We start from the raw sequence: 19860 nt of genomic DNA, 5'->3' as shown, positions 1-19860 counted from the left end.
AAGGAATTTGTGACACATTCACTACTGCAAATTAAAAGGGTAGCCCAAATATAAACTCAGGGGACATTTCATTAGGTGATGTGATCAGTGTGGATAAAATCTTTTAGCCACATTTCCAGTAACTTGCTGAATATTTGCCATGAAGAATTATGGCATACCTAAATAAAGTTGCCCTTAAGCATGTGCTTCATTAATGGAATGCCAGTGTTTATCCTAAAGAGAGACTGGACCGAGATTATTTTTTTTAATCTTTGCCCATCTACTTCAGCTTATGTATATTTTTTTTATATATATGTGTGTGTATTTAAGATTGTGTACATTGTTCACATCACCTCCACAAAAATGTAAACTGTAGAGCGTGTGGTTGGAAGAACTGTATTGTTTGTAATTCAGGTCTTAATGTGAAATATATGAAAATTTTGCATGAAACATATGAAACAGGGCTGTATATATGACATAGTGATTGTAGTACTATTAGTACAGTTGACTATATTAAAGAATCGGGTATGTGACAGAAATCGTGCAGTTGTTATTTTTCCACCATTGCAGGTCTGTGAGTTACCCATGGCTAGTTCTACTGTCATTTTCAGATGTAAGCACAATATGTCTTCTTCCTGTATTGTATGATTTTCATCATTTTCTGTACGTATCTGTACTTTTCTCAAGCAAGGTAGGCGGAAGCAAGTATACTCTGCATTCTACAAATTTATTTTAGCTCACAAAGTAATGCAGAGACTATATATACCATGCCAAGAAGAAACATTCCATACCGAGAAGTATTTTAACCTAACCCTAGAGCTGTAACATGGGGCTGTTTTGGAGGACAATCACAACCAACTTGTTTTGTGGTGTCAAATGGAGCAGGCGCTCCATTGCAAAGAATGCATGGGGGATGCCCATGGTACTATTAATAAGTAAATATTAATGGGTCTGGTATGTTCCAATGTGAGCCATGTGGGCTGAGTTGTTTTTTTTTAAGTGTGTGCTAAATGAGGCTAAATAGAAAGGGCGCATCCCCGCGTCTGGGGAAAAAGTGTGTGTGAGTATCGGCTCTCTGTGCGTATGTATGAGAGAGAGAGAGGGCGTGTGTGAATACTTTAGGTTCTCCCTCAAACGCCGCCGATTGCATTCTTCTCTTGACGGGCGGCGAGAGGAGAACGTCGAAGCGAGAGGCAAGGAGAGCAAGAGAGAGATTAAGGCTGAAACTTCTCTGCAGACGCTCCTGAACAGGTCAGCTCCTGAACGCTGAACACTGAACGCTTCATATTCTTAGAATATTCTTTTAATACTTCTGCATATGGGGAATTACAGTGCGGGGCAATACGGGACCCTTCTACTGTTTTTCTCCAGCATCGACACAATGTTATTGCTTTAATCAGTGAAACTTGTTTTGTGGTGGGTTCATGCGCATCCAATAACATTTCAGGCTTTCATTCATCATTTCATCATAAATGTGAGTGGTACTGTTGCAGCGCACAGATCCACTGCCGGGCACTGGTATCGATACGCTGCGCATAGCAGAGGAATCGATGAATTAAAAGCTAGTAGGTATCAGAGATGCGTGCAGGAACCAATCATTTGCTCTCCTTACTGGTGGCACGCAATTGATGTCCCGTCGTCGCGCATCTCAGTTATTTTACGTATTTATTGGCGCACGGAGACGGGAATGTTTGATTGCAGCACAAAATGAAAAAAAAAAAAAGGGGGGGGGGGGGGGGGTTGTACACACATGTCGCCAATGTGTTCCAGTAATGATAAGTCCGCACGAACGGAAGCTTATTTCCGCCTGTGTGCGACACATGAATACTGTTACTCACTGACTTATTTGCCCTCTTATGATCCTGTCAAAAGAGGGCACGAGCCACGTTTCCCCGCATAGAAACGGGTACGAAAACAGACACGGAGCGCATTGCTGAGGGAAAACTATCAATCACAATCCATTCTCTTACACCCGAATATGGATGTCCGGACATCACTGGCTACTGGTATTGAACCTAAATTAACAATGGAAATGTTGAGCGGAAGTAGATATAGAGTTTACTCACATTGTAGCTAAGTATTTCTTTCATTTAATTAAATCTATAAATAAATAAAAGGTTGGGTTACAGTTTACCAAAACTGAAAGGGACGACGCGATATCTCAGAAAACTGCTTCACACCAGAGCTATTTTTATATCAGGTGATTTGCCAAGTGTTACACACGCCGCCCTCTTCGTTGTAAACCACCAATACTATGCAGACTGACACAGTGTATTCAGATAGACCTAGAAAAAAAAGCCTCAATGATGCAAGACATGAAGGAAAAGAGAGAAGGAGGAAGGGGTGTTGTGTAGAAGAAAGAAGTAGGATACAATAAGATTTGTAGAGCAGTAGAAAAGGTAGAATAACTGGAAAGGCATATCCCTCTTTTTTGAATTTTTTTTTTTTTCCTGCGGCATTTACAGCATAACTAATCCAGTTTATACAGTTTAGAACTACGGAAAATCTTCTTCTTCCGGCTGCTCCCTTTAGGGGTCGCCACAGCGAATCACCTGCCTGTATCTCATCCCATCACCAGCATCCTCCTCTGTCACACTAACCCTCTCCCTCCTTCACTACATCCACCAGTCTCCTCGGTGGTCTTCCTCTCTTCTTCTTCCTTACATGGCACCTCCATCTTCGACACTTGTTGTCCAGCATATCCACCATCCCTCCTCCGGACGTGCCAAAACCACCCCAGCCTTGCCTCTCCAACTTTGCCTGATAATTTATAGCCTGTGGAAACTAAACAAGTAAACATTCATTTATATTTCATCAGAGCTTTCCCGCGCTTTTTGTCATCTCGTTTTCGTGCACGACAGTGTAGTAACGCAGTTCGGTGACATCGCAGGCGCAGTGTAGGTGTCTAAACTCAATTAGAGAGAGAAGGGTTAAAGAAAGAGAGAGCACGTGGAGAGAGAGAGCGAGAGAGAGCCCATATGGTCTCGTGACGTAACGCCGGACGCTCGAGCCTCTGCTTGTGTGTGTTTATGTGTGTGCGTGTGTGCGCGCGCTCTGCTTAGAATCCAGAACGGCACCCTAATAATACAACAACAACAAAAACAACAATGAACGCCGTGACCGCCGCGTCCTGCCTGCTCGTCGCCGGCTTCAGCTGCTACCTCTACGGCAGCGACGTGTTGTCATCGCTGCTCCGTGTCTCTGTTACAGACTCCTCCATGCCCGAGCCGGGAGCTGCTCCGCGGCGAAGTCCGCAGGGAGTCCCCTACTCTGACCTGCCGCACATCGTCAACGCAGACGGATTGCACCTGTTCTGCCGCTACTGGGAACCCACCGGTCAGCCAAGGTCAGTGAAACGGCAACTAAATGTGTGGCTGCGTTCCCTCTCTGTGTGTCCCTTTGTTAGCCCATAATCTGTTGGTCTGCAGAGGAGTGTGCGGCTGTCATTTAAAATGAAAATAAAAATATCTAAAACGTGCAGTAATTGTGTTCACATGATTGCTCTCCTGTGAGTCACATGATGACTTTTTGACGCTTAATTTTCAGACATGCGCGCAGTCCACTATTCAGCTACAGTTACAGAGTTTGTTCCGTTCAGTGTAAAACCGGCACCAGTGCAAACAGTTTGAGTTCATTTACTTGTATAAATGAGAAGTTCACTCAAGTTTCACTTTCAAACCGCCTCCCAGAAGGAACTCTGCGACTGGTTAAACAAGTTCAAGAGCTCTCCAATCACAACTCGCCATCTTCTACGCTAGTACAAGAAACCAGAATATGTACTTGCAGATGTGATATGAGGCCTAACATCGTCTGAAAAGCACCCAAGATTAAAAACAGGCTGTGTGCAGTATTGTCTGACCCATGCTCAGAGACATTTTAATTGTGTTAATCTCCTCATAAAGGGGTGACCAGATGCACCAGTGACAAACACTGGGCCATGGTGACCTTCATTAACACACACAAAAAAGCAGATCCAAGATCAGTTGATTTGAATTTATATATAAGCCTGCAAAGCTGATCTTTTTTAAACAAAGCTAAAATATCACACGGTTATCTCTCCTCATAGAAGCTTCATTTGACAACATCAAAAGTGTTTTTGTAAGAAGAAGCCCTTGACACAAATGTAAAACCATACAGAGACTGCATACATCATCTCTGTTTAAGAAACCTCATATGGAGCCAAGCATGTCTTCCATCTGAGCTGCAGCTGCTCGTAGAGACACATGAGAGAACCGATGAATGAGCTGAGAGTGTCGCTCCAGACAGCTCCTTTTCAAAACCTGTCCCAGCAGGAGGAATTACTGGTTTTACAGCATCAGCATTTGTCCACCCCGTAATCGCAGACGCTTGAGTTTTTAAGGTTGTTTCCTTTCGCCTTCCCAGCAACAGTGAACGGCATCATAGTTCATGTGCGAAAGGCCTCAAATCCTGACTCATCCGGCATTCTGGTGTGTGAAAGAGTGTAAATGGCACTCCTGCCTCTTAGCCAAAGAGACATCAGACAACAGAGCTGGTTGATTAATGGGTCGAGTTTGTTAAAAAAACACACTGACTGGTTCGATAGTGAAACTTTCCGCAGTCTGCTGTTGCAGGCCCTTTCGCTATCACTCACACACTTCGAACATTTTGAAGTCTGCAGCCTCTGCACATGTGGCTGTGGCATGAAACAGAACGCAGAGGTCACATTCGTTTACAAATCACACTGTCACATGCTGGACGAGAGCACAAAAAGACAGATGTGGAAGTACCACCAAACATCTGGAATCAAGTTATTACTGCTCACCCACACGTCTCAGGGGAGCAACGACTCATTAACTCATACTGTGTCTACACCCTTGCTGTAAAATTGTGTATTTGCTCCATAATCTTCGTCTTATAGTTTACCACAGCATGTGTGAATGTATGCATGTTTACTCTGCACGCATACATATTTTGTGTGTTTATAGCTGTGTATGTGAGTAGCAAAGCCTAGATAGCTCTATATCCTAGCTTTTACTAAAACATAAATGTGCAAGTGGGACAAAAATTACTGCTTGTACGGCTAAAGCTAAAGCCTCACTGTAGTCACATGAAAACACCAAAATCACCCAACAATATTGTAAGGCTTGTAAATGTGGTATCTGGTCTTGGCTCATACTGCTGCACATGCTAGGTGAGTTTATTTGAGTTTAGTGTCTCGCAAGATCACATTTAACAAGTAGAGCTATAAAACAGCCAACTCTCTGACTGGTGGACAAGCCACCAGAGCCACCTTGTCAATAGAGTTTTTGGAAATACGCAGTATGATTGTTGTTTGTGGTCCCCAATGTCCCCAGTGTCAAAAATACATAAATAACAAAATTAATTCCAGTGGTTCATCATCTCAGCTGATGATTTCTCCTCCTAATCATGTGTAAGAGAAGTTAAAAGCTGAATCATTGCAGAATTAAAATAGCTGCAGAGTCCTCTGTGTTGTAACACTTTTAGAGCAGAGCTTTGCCTGGCTTATATAAGAGCTTTCTCACTGGAGGGCCAGCCAATGAGCACGCTAAAACTGCATGCAGGGATGGTAACAGGGAGACATGCAAGAGTCAGTTTAATGATGTAATGTGTATTGCCCAACTCTTACTTAAAGACTGATACAATAATGCGTAGTTATATAGCTGAATTCAGTTATTTTTCTTGGTGTTTTGTGGGCAACGTTTTACAGCCTCCTAATCAGCAGTTTATTAGCAATGTAAAGTGAATAAAACCCCAGAAGCTGCATTAAAATGTTTACAGGATGCTTAAACTCTTCAGTGAAACCCAGACTTATAAAATTCTTTATTTGAGACAGCAGCTCCCGTACGTTAGACGAGGTAGGTTTATTAGTTTTAAATGATTACAGGTGGTCGTCTAACTGTTCTCTGTATTACTTTAGGGTCTTTACCTTGAAACTATAAAGCAGCTTGCAGGGATTATTTTTGTGATTTGGTGAACTGAATAGACCACCAAGATATCCATATGTTCTTCAGGATATCCAAACGTTATCCCTGTTAGTTCAGAGTTAAAAGCAGCGTCTCCCAAAACTTAGTGTGATCTAAATCTCACGTTGTAAAATCAAAGTTGGACAGTGAAGGTACAACTGCCGAGGACAAAGCGGCACTCAGTCTTTTGTCTGTCGTACGGCCTACGCTTAAGAAATTCTCTCCTGTTTTTACATGTTTCACAATGACTTTTCTGTAGTCTGGATGATGGATCCACAGGCTCACAGCTACCCACTCACTGCAGTAATCAGATTAGTAATTTAACACAAAGTGACACAGTGTGTCCAATTTGTGAAGTCTAAGTCTTTGTAAGTGCAGCTTAGCCAGAAACTTTTTAACAATATTATGTGTTCATGTGTTATTAGAAAGGGCTTACAGTTGTAATCTAAGTAGAACTATATCTGAACTGGTATATACAGTACCTAGGGGAAGCTGAATATGTTATAGGTTAATAGATTGTTCCTGAAAGCAGCAGCAGGAGTATTTATCTTTTTCACTTTTGTGATAAGAATAGTTTCACGTCGGCCTCAGTAGCACCTCGTGTAGAGATAAACTCTGAGGATCAAAGGAATCTCCAGACAGGGTGTTTTCCTTTTGACAGTTTATTAAAAACAGCGAAGGGTTTGTGTGGTTATGAATAGAGTGTAGCAATGATAATGACATTATGTGATCATCTAGGACTACAGCTTATTATTTTATTTATCATTGTTTTTGCCAGTGAATCAGACAATGATAAAAATGAGAATTTCATGAAGGCAAAGTGACCTCACAGCTACTTTCACCACGGCTGTTAACATCACCAAAGTTATGAAGAGAGGTGTTGTAACCATGGTGGCAGGCCAGCAATTAATGACTCATATCTGTGTGGGCCATGTAGTTTATTGCATGTCATGTTTGATTAGTGACGAAGCAGAAACTGAGCACACGGTTGGAAAGCAAATGTATGCACTGGAAACTTCAGCTCCTCAAAGCATGTCCATGCAGGTGTTTACCAGGCAGCCAGCACCACGCACCTTTGTAGAGCTTGTACGGAATCAAGCTTCCACAAATCATTGATTATTGCTGTTTAATTAACAAGATAATCCTGCTTGGAGCAATAGCCACACGCTCTGACTGATGGACATATACGAAATTTAGGTAACTTCTAGGGTGGCTTTGCTGTTGTTCAACATTTTCCAGAGTGAAACTAGTTTCATAAACACTAACACTGACTACTGTTATAAACCATATCAGTGCTCCTCTGTTTTTATATCTTATTTCACGTTTAACTTGTACTAAATAAGACATTTTCATTCTTAAGTTAAATAAGGCTCTGTTACCTTCACTCTGTTGTTGCCATTTCATTTAATGATGCATGAAGAATGCAGATGTACAGAATAGATTTTTATGTTCACAAGCTGTTAACTGGCTTTATCTTTTATTATACAACGTAAAGCCATATTATATAGTTCTTTATTTTTTTCAGTATTTGTTATTTGCATTAGGATTAGAGGAAAGGCCAAAGGTCAAAGGCTTCTGAAAGTTCTTTCCCTAGAAGCAGGAAGTAGGTGAAAAGTCGACGGGTGGACTACTTGGATATAAACAATGATTGACAGATCTTCCACTACTCGGATGGACACTAGTATACCACACACACATACATTGTACACCTGTATTTTTACAGAATACAGCACACGTACACCAATCAGGCATCACATTATGACCTTTCTATCAGAACCAGCAATTTGAGCTACAGTTTTTCTGTCACGGTCTGGCTGGCAGACTGTGGGGATATGGGGGAATGAGGACCCAAAACGCATGGTTCTGCGATGCAAACAGTGCACTTTATTTACAGTGAAGGCTGTAAACACAATAACTCCCCATTGCTCCCTTGAATCCCGTGTGTGTGCGCTCGTGCTCCCCGCTGTTGTGTTCTCGCACACCCTGTGCATGCTGCTGTTCTGGTCCACTCTTCCACCTGGGGGGGAAACCACAGAAACAGCCATCAACACCAACCCTGGCGGGAGCTCCAACACTCTCCTAAGTAGCTCCCCCGACGAGCCCTGATCACCAACAGGTGTGTGGCAGGAACTTCAGGTGTGGCCAGTCCTCCTGCAGGGCCACACCCGTCAGGCCTGCATGTGGCTGTTCTCCATCCTCCAGCCACACATGTACACACCCACACCCTGCCTATACATATAATGAGTGGAACACAGACTAACACAGCATTGTGCAGAAAGACACACACATCACCAAATAATAACGATAATAATACTCATCATAATAATAATAACAACAACAATAACAACAACAACAACAGTCAAAACTGCTCACGGACCCCCAGTCCTCCAGAGCCGGGTCTGTGAAATTTTCAGTAATTTGAGCTACAGTGGCTCGTGCTTTGGATCGGTCCACATGGGCTAGCCTTTGCTCCCCACATGCATCAGTCAGCCTTGGCTGCCTATCACCCTGTTGATGGTTCACCACTGTTCCTTCCTTGGACCACTTTTGATAGATACTGACCACTGCAGACTGACACTGACACCCCACAAGAGCTGTAGTTGTGGAGATGCTCTGACCCGGTCGTCTAGCCATCACAGTTTGTCTCTTGCCAAACTCTCTTAAATCCTTACTCTCGCCCATTTTTTGTTTATAACACATCGACTTTGAGGACAAAATGTTCACCTGTCCCCTAATATAGCCCATGCGCTAACAGGTGCCATGATAAAAAGATAGTAAGGACTATTCACTTCACCTGTCAGTGGTTATAATGTTATACCTGATCGGTGTATGCACAGGTTGTGTAAACAGGCCATGGTCTTATCAGCCTTTTTTGCTGATAAACTCTAAACAAGCTTCTTTGTGTGTTCATGTTTCTGGGGTCAGCCTCTTTAATTTCCTCGCTGCTCATTTCCACTGTATCCATGATACAGTATGAAGACAAAAGATGCACTGCATCGTATTTCTTTTCGTGTTGGAGCTTGGGGGGAAATTAGGCTGAGTAATTGAGTATAAAATATGAGCACCATGTGAAATTTCCCAAATGGGTGATTCCAGGTGCCAGCTGGGATAATTTACTGTAAATTAATATAGAAAAGAGAGAAAAAAAGAACTGACTCCAAGTGATCTACTAAACAGTAAGTAATCATTTTTGCATAATTATCACCTCCAGCAGCCTTTACATTAAAATGAGTTGAGCCATGGATTTTCCAATTGAAAGCATAAATAGCCACTTCAGGTGGTTATGGTAGGTAATTTGGTAACACTTATGATAACAGTGATGCATTGTAACAGCAAGTAGTGATAAAAAACATATTAAAATGCAGTAAGATAGTAAATGAAGTGCTATAGCATTACATCACCATTGGTTTAAATTATAAACAAGAACAAATATGCAACAGGTGTAAGTGCATACCTGTGCAATATGACTGAAATGTCAAATTATTCAAAATCGTAATAGCTTCATATTTCAGACATATGCATTAGTTCCAATGATTTCCAGTGTTCTTGGTCTATCTGCATGTCTGTATTTGGGCTCCTTGGGGAAAATAATTTCTACTAAATAAAAAATCTGAACAAGACACTTCAAAAAAATGGAGAAGGATACAGACAGAACAGTGACAAAATAAGAATGAATCACAATCGAGCTGCCGCAGTAATCAGGAGGTACAAAATGAGTACAGTGCAGTTTATCACAGTAGCTGTGTGGCTCTGCTTTTAAAACGATGTCAGAGATGGTGCACCTCATGAGCAGTCAAGCCCCATAAAACTCTGGGGAAGTGCTTCAGTCTTGGCACAAGAGAATTTTGTGACAGCTCAAAGTATGCGTGTAAATGTGAAGATGTAAAAGTCTTAATATCGGAAGTACAGTTTTTGGTCAATTCAGATTCAGTACATTTCTTCAGCTCAGACGGTGTCCAGCATGTTTGGTGTGAAGCTCCAGTAAATGCTTAAGAGGTGGGAGTGTGATAATGTAATGGCTATTTACATTTATAGGCAGCACCACAGGAGCCTGTGGGTATACCAAAATAGGGACTGACTGACTCTCTCAGTCTCCAGAAACCTGACAGGAGAGGAATATTCCAGCTTGTTAACAATTCAAAGCATGTGGCTAAAATCAAATTATGGCTGGGCCACAACCATTTGGGGTTATTTTAAAGAGAAAAGTTGTGCAATAGGAAAAAACGCTTTTGTGTGCGTTACTCGTGTCCTCCATGCTGAGGGGGATTGAATCCATCATTAACACTCTCTGTGCCAATGACAAAATATTACAGCAATCAGTGTTTTTACATTGTGGATTAGTGTTAAAAGTTGAACTTTCTGCTTTTTATTTTGATATAGAGTGCTTATCAAATTTATTAGACCACCAAAGTTTATGCTACAGCTGTCCTGAATTAGTATTGGTGATTACCAAAATAATTTCTTTATGTTTCAGTAATGGTTAATCCACCTGTATGCACAGGCTCTAAACTGTAACCCTGCTCACTCAGTTTAAAAGTAACATGATTAGTGGAAGGTGAAACAATTGTGGTTCATTTATTCCTGTTTACTGTATGAAACAGAGGAACAGGTTAACATGTTAATGTGAAGCCATTATTACACACGCTGCCCATAACTCATGTATGGTAACGTCGTTCCTCTCAGGATGTTTTTGCACTGGACGCTGACTGTGCAGACCAGTTCACTTCATTTATCTTTTGATATGAAGCCCTGCTTTACATGTGCATCTCATGCCTGAGCTGATGTCCTTCTGCTTGAAAGTAGACAGCTGGCAAATGTACTGTGACATTTCATTTTTAAACCTTTCACAAACAACGGGCTGTTTGACATTAAATTAATACCATTTGTTGGAATTTCAACAGCATGTGCGCTCTTTAGTTGAACTGATCGTTTTTTTATTTGAAATGTTTCACGGTGCAGAAGAGTATTATTTATCTAAAGACCGTAAATATTTAGCTGTTTTTTCTGGTTTGAGTTTTCATTTCACTGGTGTAAACTTTCCCGGTAAACATCTTGACATTAAATAACTGTCGGCTGACCGTCTCTCCTCAATATTTAATCTTGGTGGAAAAACGGCAGCGTTGGCCTCTGAGATATAAGTCTGCCTTCAACATCGTCTGGAGTAAGAGAGTCAGAAAGAATCCACAGAAACATAAATATCAGTGGAAGAAAGCCAAATTAAAAATATTTGAGCCCATGAGCATGACAGGGGCCCAGTCCTTAGTACGTGCACTTTGCAGTGTTTTGCCATCATACTGCCACCAGTTTTTACCCTCAAGATAACATTGCTGTCTCAACCATGTTTACTGGGTTTCTGATGAGACTGCCTGCAGTCTGTCTGCCTCCATTTCTTTCCATCACACAGCAGTCGCTCTGTTGTCTGTTTGCGTGTGTGTTTTTTACTGTCAAGCACACCCTTGCACACCTTCTATAATAACACCACCATTTCTAGCGTAGCTTTCCATAGCAGTTTGTCACAGTTTCTCTCTCTCCAAACCTCCTTGTAATTTTCCGCCTGTCACATCGTTCTTCTCTGTCATATCCACTTTGTTTTGCTGGGATTGCATCAAATCTTCCTGTCACCTTGGAAGTTACTGACTCATACGAAAGTCTGAAGGTCTGAAATGTTTTGAATCGAGCAGACTTGTTACAATGCAGTCTTTGTGTGTCTTCTACCACTGCATTTCATGTTGCAGAGTTAAAGAACTTGTATAGCAGTGCAAGGTGCTTTGGTTCCTAGATTTCTTCCAGTCACCTGTTGCATTAAAAATAATCTCATGCTGTGCAAAAGGCATGCTCTCTATAAAGACCACTGTTAAAAAAAAAAATGTAGAACTTGACAGGACACCAACTGCAAACCCCATATAGTACTTGTATTGTGCATTATTTTTAATCCAATGACATTTCATCGCTGTGAGGCTTTCTCAGATTAAGCTCTGTGACATGCTTAAATGCCTAGAGCCAGACAGCATAAATAATCCTGTGGCAAGAGTTCCTGTGGAAAAATGTACAAGGACTTATTTGTGTCCTCTGTTTTACTGTTTGCGAGCATCAAAATGCCAGAAATGATTTAACTTTGCATTTGAACTGGAGAATTTGAGCTCTGCTGGTAGGTTCTATAATCTTGCTTGTAGTCCATCAGCATTGTGTTAAGGGGATTAGCTCCTTGGTTTTGTTTAGGCCTGTGGTTGTTTAGAGTAGCTCTGAGTAGAGCCAGTGGGAGGCATGAGTGTTTTAATAAGGCTGGTTATAAGCCATGCTGTTCCAGCAGCTAAAACTGTGTGAGAGACAAGTGGGTCTCTGGTTCCCATGAGAGAAAAGACAGAATAAAAAGAAATAATGAGAAGGGGTGAGAAAAGTCTCTTTTTTTTGTATGATTTAAGTATTTCAGCTTCATGTATGAAATAATGTGAGCTCTAATTCATTATGCAAAAGATTCATCATGCAAGTGTAATGAGCCACACCAGGATACAGCTTAGAGTTCATTTGCAGCTGCTCCAGCTTTCAAGACATCAAGAGAAAAACTTCCAATTCTAAACATCATTAATTCAACATACAGATTCAACATACAGAACTGCAACAGACTTCTTTCCTGTGGACAGACGAGACCAAAGTAGAGATGTTTAGCCATAGTGCACAGCACCATTTTTGGCAAAAAATTAAACATAGCATTTGTGTGCAAAAAACTCATGGTGGTGGAGGGTGGATGATTTGGACCTGTTGTGCAGCTACAGCATGTGGGCACCTTGCAGTCACTGAATTGACTATGAGCTCCTCCCTACCAACGTATTCTAGAGTTAATGTGAGCCGATCTGTCCGAAAGCTAAAGCTCGACCCAATCTGGGCCGTACAACAGGACTGCACAGAGTCCTGTGAAAACTCCAATTCAAAGTTGTATATCGCATGTGTGTCTTCTCAGACATACAATATGCACCTATGGCTTGAATGGTTCGTGTAGTTGTATGAGTGTAAAGTGTAAATTCCAGATATCGTCTAATCCAGTTATCCAAAAGTGCACGTGACTAACATTTGATATTTTGAAACTCCTATTGTTCTTCTTCTGTAGCGAGAACTCGTCCACTCAGTTAAAGGTAAAGTTTGTATTTCACAAAGAGTCAAATGTCAAAATACCACAGTCTTCTGAACTATTTGCAAGTAATTGATTCAAGCGAACTCCTCCTGCCTCTTCCTAGGAGACATTTAGCAAAGTGAAATTGCTTGCTTTGCAAGGCTGACCCAACACATCACTGCGGCCTGAATATTTCTGAAAATGATTCTTCTGGAGATTCCTGCTGTTGAATGAATAGAAACATATGTTAAGATTCAGTTAAATCCTTACATCTCTTACTGTTAGCTGCCATCAGACAGTAGCTACACAGATGAAGCGCCATTAAGCTACAGTAAAACCTACTGAAGGATGAGAAAGACGGAGGACACTGGAAGAAAGAGGAAGAAAATGATAAGATCCCACAGACATAGGAGGCATTTGAAAAGCAAAGACAGCAAATTAGCAAAGAGGGCGTGTATCCTATTGTTCACCATGCAGTTGTCTTTACGGTTAGCTTAGACTAACCCCAATAATCCCCTGCTGCCCCTTGGCATGTGTGTTACACAATATTATTCTCATACAAAGATGGTCATTCACACACATGCTTTTTTTTGCGAGCCGAGGAACATGTAGCCCGAAGCGACGGCTCTCTCCCAAAAAAAAAAACAAGGAAAAGAACTGTTAGTGAAATTTGCTAATGAAGCCTGATGAACATCTTCTTCTATTATACTCCTCTGCATCCACCCCTCAGCTTGCCTCAAACTTTCAGTTCCTTTCCTCCTGTTTCACTTGGTTCCTTTTTTCCCCTCCCTCTGAATACATTTGGGCTAATTGTCTGCTGCTGATTGAAGCTTTCACAGCCTTCTCAGTGCTGCTGCTGCTGCTGCTTAGAATTGAAAAAAACGCTTGAGCATTTCGGTGCCGCTCCGCTGCTTAATATGCACCGATAGCAGAGGCAAAACCTTTTAAAAGAAACTTGTCTGACAGGAGAAGACTAGACTGTTAATTAGCAAAAGATATCCCTTTCTGAGTACACAGGAACTAATAGCCTCATGTCACAAAATACCTTTAATGTTTGAAATATAAAATTGTCTATTTGGGTGTAGAAGAAGAAATGATGCTTTGTTATATTTAGGGAGGCGTTAAGCAAGTCTCTACATGCTTGAAGAACAGTATGTTGGTGTAAGATTCTGAAAATGTGTTACACATCACTGACAGTGTGCAGGGATGCAGTAGAAATACTTGTCAACTGTGTAACTTCTAGAGCTAATGAATCTTTTGTCTCTATGCTATCCTTGTGATGGACATGTGCAGTGTGTACCTTATCTCTTGCTCATTGTCAGTTAGAACAGGCTCCAACTTGTGTCCTGCTCCAAACGGATAAGCAGCAAGAAAAGAAACAGATGAAAATGGATGAGCAGTGATGGTTCACTCTTTGTTTTACTGGACTCCTCTGATTCTGTTTTGAGTTGAAGAGGAAGGGATTGGTTGAGGCAGGCATGCAGGCAGATGGACGATAGCTGTTATCTCTGAAAACACAGCCTGCCCATTCTTTATCTGCCATTCTTTATCTGCCATTTTTTCCCAATGTCTGGCTTCACAATCCCCCCTTGACACACGTACGCAAATACATTGATGCACATCCAGTCAAGTAAGTGGTGGGCAGATGCGTGAATTAAATCCTACTGTTAATAGGTTTCTTTTAGATTACATTTAGATGATGCTTTTCCATCCACGAACAATTCTACTTTAACCCCATTTTAAGTGGTCAGTGTAGGAGTTTATCAGGAAATCTAGGAAGTACGGTTCTGCACAAAAAACGGGATAAAGGTCTGTGTTTGTGAAGAGCTAAACTATTTTTTTGTGTGTTTTTTCCTCTCAGGGCTCTGGTATTTATTGCCCATGGAGCTGGGGAACATTGTGGCCCATATGATGAGATGGCACAGAGACTGAAAGAACTCTCCTTGCTGGTATTTGCACACGACCACGGTGAGTGACAAACACGTAAATCACAGTGCTGTTTTGCATCCATGCATTTACACATATGGCTGCCTTCATTTTTTATCGGTAGTTTGCACGCAAAGCAACTGGCACAGAAAATCCATCACTAAGGAGAACTAAGGCTATCAGGGAGAATTAATTAGTTTTCATTTTCCCCTGTTGTTCCACGGCACTGCCTCTCTGCTTTGTTGTTTTAATGCCATGTCGAGGAAAACTTCACATTCAAGGCTGGCTGTAATAATGAAACTTGTGACTTGTGGTTTAGAAACATCCAACTGACCTCTTGGCAAAAGAAAAGAGCCCACACAAGAATCAGACAAGACACAGCATGCTTTAGGCTTTGGGTTTCGGTTTAATGAAACAACATCTCTGTTAAAGATCACCCTTAATAGCACTCTCGAAATCTTTTCATTAAGGAAACTATGAAACTCTTGCGATAGATAGAACTGCACAGGCTTCAAATTCCCATGTTGACATCCACAGAAGGGCCGCTGTTAATGGAGTGAAAAGATGTATTTGGTACTTTAACGCATTCTATTCAATCAAAAATCATGAAGACTTTCCATAATTGTTCATCAGCTGAAAAGGCTGATTGAGTGGATTCATCAAAGTTTAAAAACTGGCTCATCATGGTACTAAACTGTGAACTTTTTGAGTAATATGTGGACTGTGAAATGACACACAGAAACTGGCTATGGTGGTGCTTTAAATTAACCACCAATATTTTGAAATTTACCTGTTAAACATTATGCGCCTAAATGTTGTGCCTTTGAGAAAGACGCCTGTAATTGTGTAGATACACTGTGGGTTTGGGTTTACTGAGGTCAGTAAATCTTTGCTATAGACTGAGACATCGCCACATATACTTAGGAGCAGAAGTCATAAAAAGAACTTCAGGAATCACTCACGTAGTGACTTGGTCGGGGGAAGTGAAAGCTTTTGGGATTTCCCTGATCAACACCTTTGAACATTTACGGCACATTTCCACCCTTGTTTGAAACGATCAGTTGACAGACTACAGTGACCACCTTGGTTGTCCATCCATCCATTCGCTTCCGCTTATCCTTTTCAGGGTCGCGGGGGGCGCTGGAGCCTATCCCAGCTGTCATAGGGCGAGAGGCGGGGTACACCCTGGACAGGTCGCCAGTCTGTCGCAGGGCCAACACACAGGGACAGACAACCATTCGCACTCACATTCACTTGCACATTCACACCTAGTGGCAATTTGGATTAATCAATTAACCTATCCCCACAAGCTGCATGTCTTTGGACGGTGGGAGGAAGCCAGAGTACCCGGAGGGAACCCACGCAAACACGGGGAGAACATGCAAACTCCACACAGAAAGACCCCAGCCTGGTGTTGGAATTGAACTCAGGACCTTCTTGCTGTGCGGCAACAGTGCTGACCACCGTGCCACCGTGCTGCCCCACCTTGGTTGTATTTCCTCAAAAACAAAAGAAAAAAAAAAAGGAATGAACCCAGGTACACTTTGGGCTCCCAGTGTAGATACTTATATTTGAAGTCATAGTTGCAGAGGTGGAAAGAGTACTAAAATATTTTACTCAAGTAAAAGTACTATTACTTTGCTGAAATTTTTCTCAAATACAAGTAAAATTACCTGTCTAAAAATTTACTCAAGTAAAAGTAAAAAGTAGCTCATTTAAAATGTACTCAGAGTAAAAGTTACATAGTTACTTTTTTGTCAGCAGGAGGACAGGCTCTTCTGAGTAGTGCAAAAAAGACAATGGGATAAATCTCAAAGTAGTTGTTATTTAATTAAAAGAAAATCTTTACAAATTAAAGTGCAGTGGCAGTTAAACTGCAAGTCTATACATCAAAATGGATAATGGTCACCAAACCAACCAACTGTCAAAACCATATAATTCTTTTACATGAGAATGTGTTCTAAACTGTCAAATAAGAGAACAAGTACTGAATTGAGCTGTATGGCAGCTGCTATAAAAATGTGTTTTAATTTTTTAAACTTGGCCTTGCTCTGTTCATTTTGAGGAGCAATTCAGTTCAATTCAATTCAATAAAACTTTATTGATCCTGAAGGTTGACCCCGAAGGAAATTGGATTAAGGCTGCCGACCTTTGCCAGCACCATCTTACCCTTCTGACCATACGTACATTACACAAACATCACATGGGGAAGGCAGGTCAGAGAGGTATAACAATGGAAAATGCACAACATGAGGAAAGAGAAGGAGAAAAAAATAACCCAATAACAGCTTATGTCTTAACTTAATGTGATTAACTTGAGCACAGCGTTTTTGCTAAAATAAATGTACAAGTTTAATTTAACTTACCTCTACATGCTTGTGCAGGTTTGATGTGGAATTTTTAAAAGCTGCTAACTCGGTCTCTCTGGGCAAACACAGCGTACACTGCATAATATTTGTTTGTATATGTGTCTTTCTGGCTGCTGTTACAACCAAATTTCCCCTTGTGGGACAATTAAAGGATTATTCTATTCTATTCTATAATAAAGCTGTTGCCTTTCTTGCACTTGAAGCCGAAATGGTCCCTCACATCGGTTTCTTCGAGTTCAGGGTCAGCAGAATTCGACGGGGTTTCTTTTTTTGCTGGATCCGTACCACCGATGTCAGACTCCATCTTTATCGTGACCCAACGCCAATTTGTTCTACTACCCATCATTCCCTGCAGTATTTCCGAAGCGCAATGTTGGGGGGGGGGGGGGGGGGGGGGGGGTTTGTTTGTTCTTTTAATTTACTCAGTAATGGGTGTGATTGAAAATGTAGCGAAGTACAATACTTTTTAAAAAATATACTTAAGTAAAAGTAAAGTTACCGCCTTGAAAAATGACTTTAAAAAGTACAAATAAACAAAAAAAAAACTACTCAATTACAGTAACGCATGTAAATGTAATTCGTTACTTTCCACCTTTGCAAAGTTGTTTTATGCAAAGCCATCAGAAATCCATGCCAGCAACCAATAACCAAGCTCAGAGGAATGCAATTCAGATGGATTTGACAATCTGGGAGCAGTTCTCAAATGGAACTGACTTCACCTTAAAAGCACTTGATATAGTTTATAAAGCATAATCTAGTCACTACATGTTCAATGTGTTCACTTAAAAAAGAAAATGTAAAATTCTTTCAAATGAAAGCTTTGGGTAGAAAGAGAAGGACACAGAGTGTTAGCTTTTTAGTCGATAGTAATTAGGTAATGGCTTGTTAGTCAGTAGTAATTAGATAAAGGGAAATGTCTGTCCCGATGCCTCCATCAACAAGGAACGATGTGCTCGTGGGCTAAATACAGCAGGGACGTTTAAATCCATGTGACTGTGCAGCAGTTGCCGTTGAACATCAGTCTGTGCACTCAATAAAACTCCATAATAACATAAAAAGAGTGAGAATGAGATGACAAAAAAGTCTCAGTGGCAGAAATGTGAAAATATTTACAGAGGTGAAGATCCTAATAAAGAACTGACAGATAATAAACTGCAGTGAATGATAAGGACGGCTGAGGCTGCTCGCAGAGGAGCAGTTTGTTCAATGCCTCGCAGTAAAATGTCACACTGTTAAATGGAAAATACTGAACTGGAACAAGTCCCTGTAGACTCCAGTTTTTCATCTATTTCTTCCACATTTACACACACACACAGCGCCTTGGGCAGCTCTTGATAGAGTTCGCAGATGAGATGTTTCACTCTTTCTCCTTTTTTCTGTCTCTTGTGTTTTCTTTCTAATTGTGGGCCGGTAAGGTTTTCATTCATTCACACCCTGCATTGACTGGTGTTTTTTTTTCTTTTTTCTATCTAGAACAGGCTGCATCTATTTTTTTTTACCAGTTAACAATATTCACAGATCAAGCTGCAGATGGCTGTTGTTTCTTTGAAAGTTACTGATTTACAGAATGCAAAAGCAAAATGCAAACTTCAAAAACCAGCTAGCTAGCAAATATTAATAATAACCTTTGTAGTTCTTATTATCTTTATATGCTTTATTACTAGTGAGTGTCGATTTTAACCACCTTCCTGATCTGGATCTTAGATCTCTGAGAGCGTGAGATCTGTTGATCTGCCATGCTCTGGGGGCTGTAACGCTTACTGGAAATCGTTTATGTAAGGGGTATCTCTGAAGAAATGCTCTTCACGGCTTTTTGACTTTGCATCTCATAATGCAAATGCAGATACTATGATGGGCTAATAAAAAGGACCTCTCTCTCTCTCCTACATGAAAAGCTCAGTCGTAACCTGACTCATTCACTGCAAGTATCACAGGTTAGAACTTAAAGTCCACGATGCTGTAAACCATATTACTGAGGCAACAAGGCATTTTCAGATACTTATTGACTGGTTATGGCCACAGAGAGTCCAAAAGCCTGCTGTGTTTCTCAGTAAATGTGTGAGGGTTTGTCTCCTTCCCTGTCTGGAAATTTGCAGAGATGTGGGTAAAAAGAGCAGTGACACACCAGAGGTGGATCCCTCCACAGGAAAACAAAAAGTCATTGAAGCAAAGCAGTTTTCCATTTGTCTATACTTTGGTAAACAAGGGAAAGAAATTCCCAGATTCCCTGAGCTCGACAAAGGTTCTGAAGTTCTGAATCTATTTAGGTACCGTTCATAATTATTCTGTAAATGCCGTGCTGACATTCATTATTTTCACTCTCCTCTGATTCATAACTGTTTCTAAAATCTTTGTATGTAACATGCACATTTGTTCAAAGCAAAAAGGATGAGGAAATAGGACTTTTTTGGTGGTGGGGGTTGGTTGTTTTCTTTTTACCTGTTGCAGCTTTTGTAATGAAACGGTTTGTTGGATCTGAGTCCTGGAATGTTCTCATGGCCTTATCATAACCATCAGTTGTCTAAAAGGTTAG

At 41.0% G+C, this 19860-nt stretch overlaps 1 protein-coding gene across 2 annotated transcripts in view; it reads left to right on the top strand.

Moving 5' to 3' along the window:
* The first annotated feature begins 1096 nt into the window (after window positions 1-1096).
* The window catches only part of mgll (monoglyceride lipase), a 49091-nt gene continuing 30327 nt past the window's right edge, over window positions 1097-19860 (top strand). Inside the window, exons 1-3 of one of the 2 annotated variants that reach the window (XM_080897942.1) lie at window positions 1097-1230; window positions 3190-3325; window positions 14894-15000. In XM_080897942.1, coding sequence (XP_080754068.1) covers window positions 3198-3325; window positions 14894-15000 — 235 coding nt within the window. In that variant the 5' untranslated portion in view covers window positions 1097-1230; window positions 3190-3197. Of the gene's footprint in view, window positions 1231-2981; window positions 3326-14893; window positions 15001-19860 lie in introns of those variants that run through there. The other variant, XM_080897941.1, reaches the window with a different exon arrangement.

This window comes from Rhamphochromis sp. 'chilingali', assembly GCF_963969265.1.
Source record: "Rhamphochromis sp. 'chilingali' genome assembly, chromosome: 12".
Taxonomy (NCBI): Eukaryota; Metazoa; Chordata; class Actinopteri; order Cichliformes; family Cichlidae; genus Rhamphochromis; species Rhamphochromis sp. 'chilingali'.
Note: the sequence above shows the minus strand (reverse complement) of the source record. Positions and strands in the feature narration are given on the sequence as shown.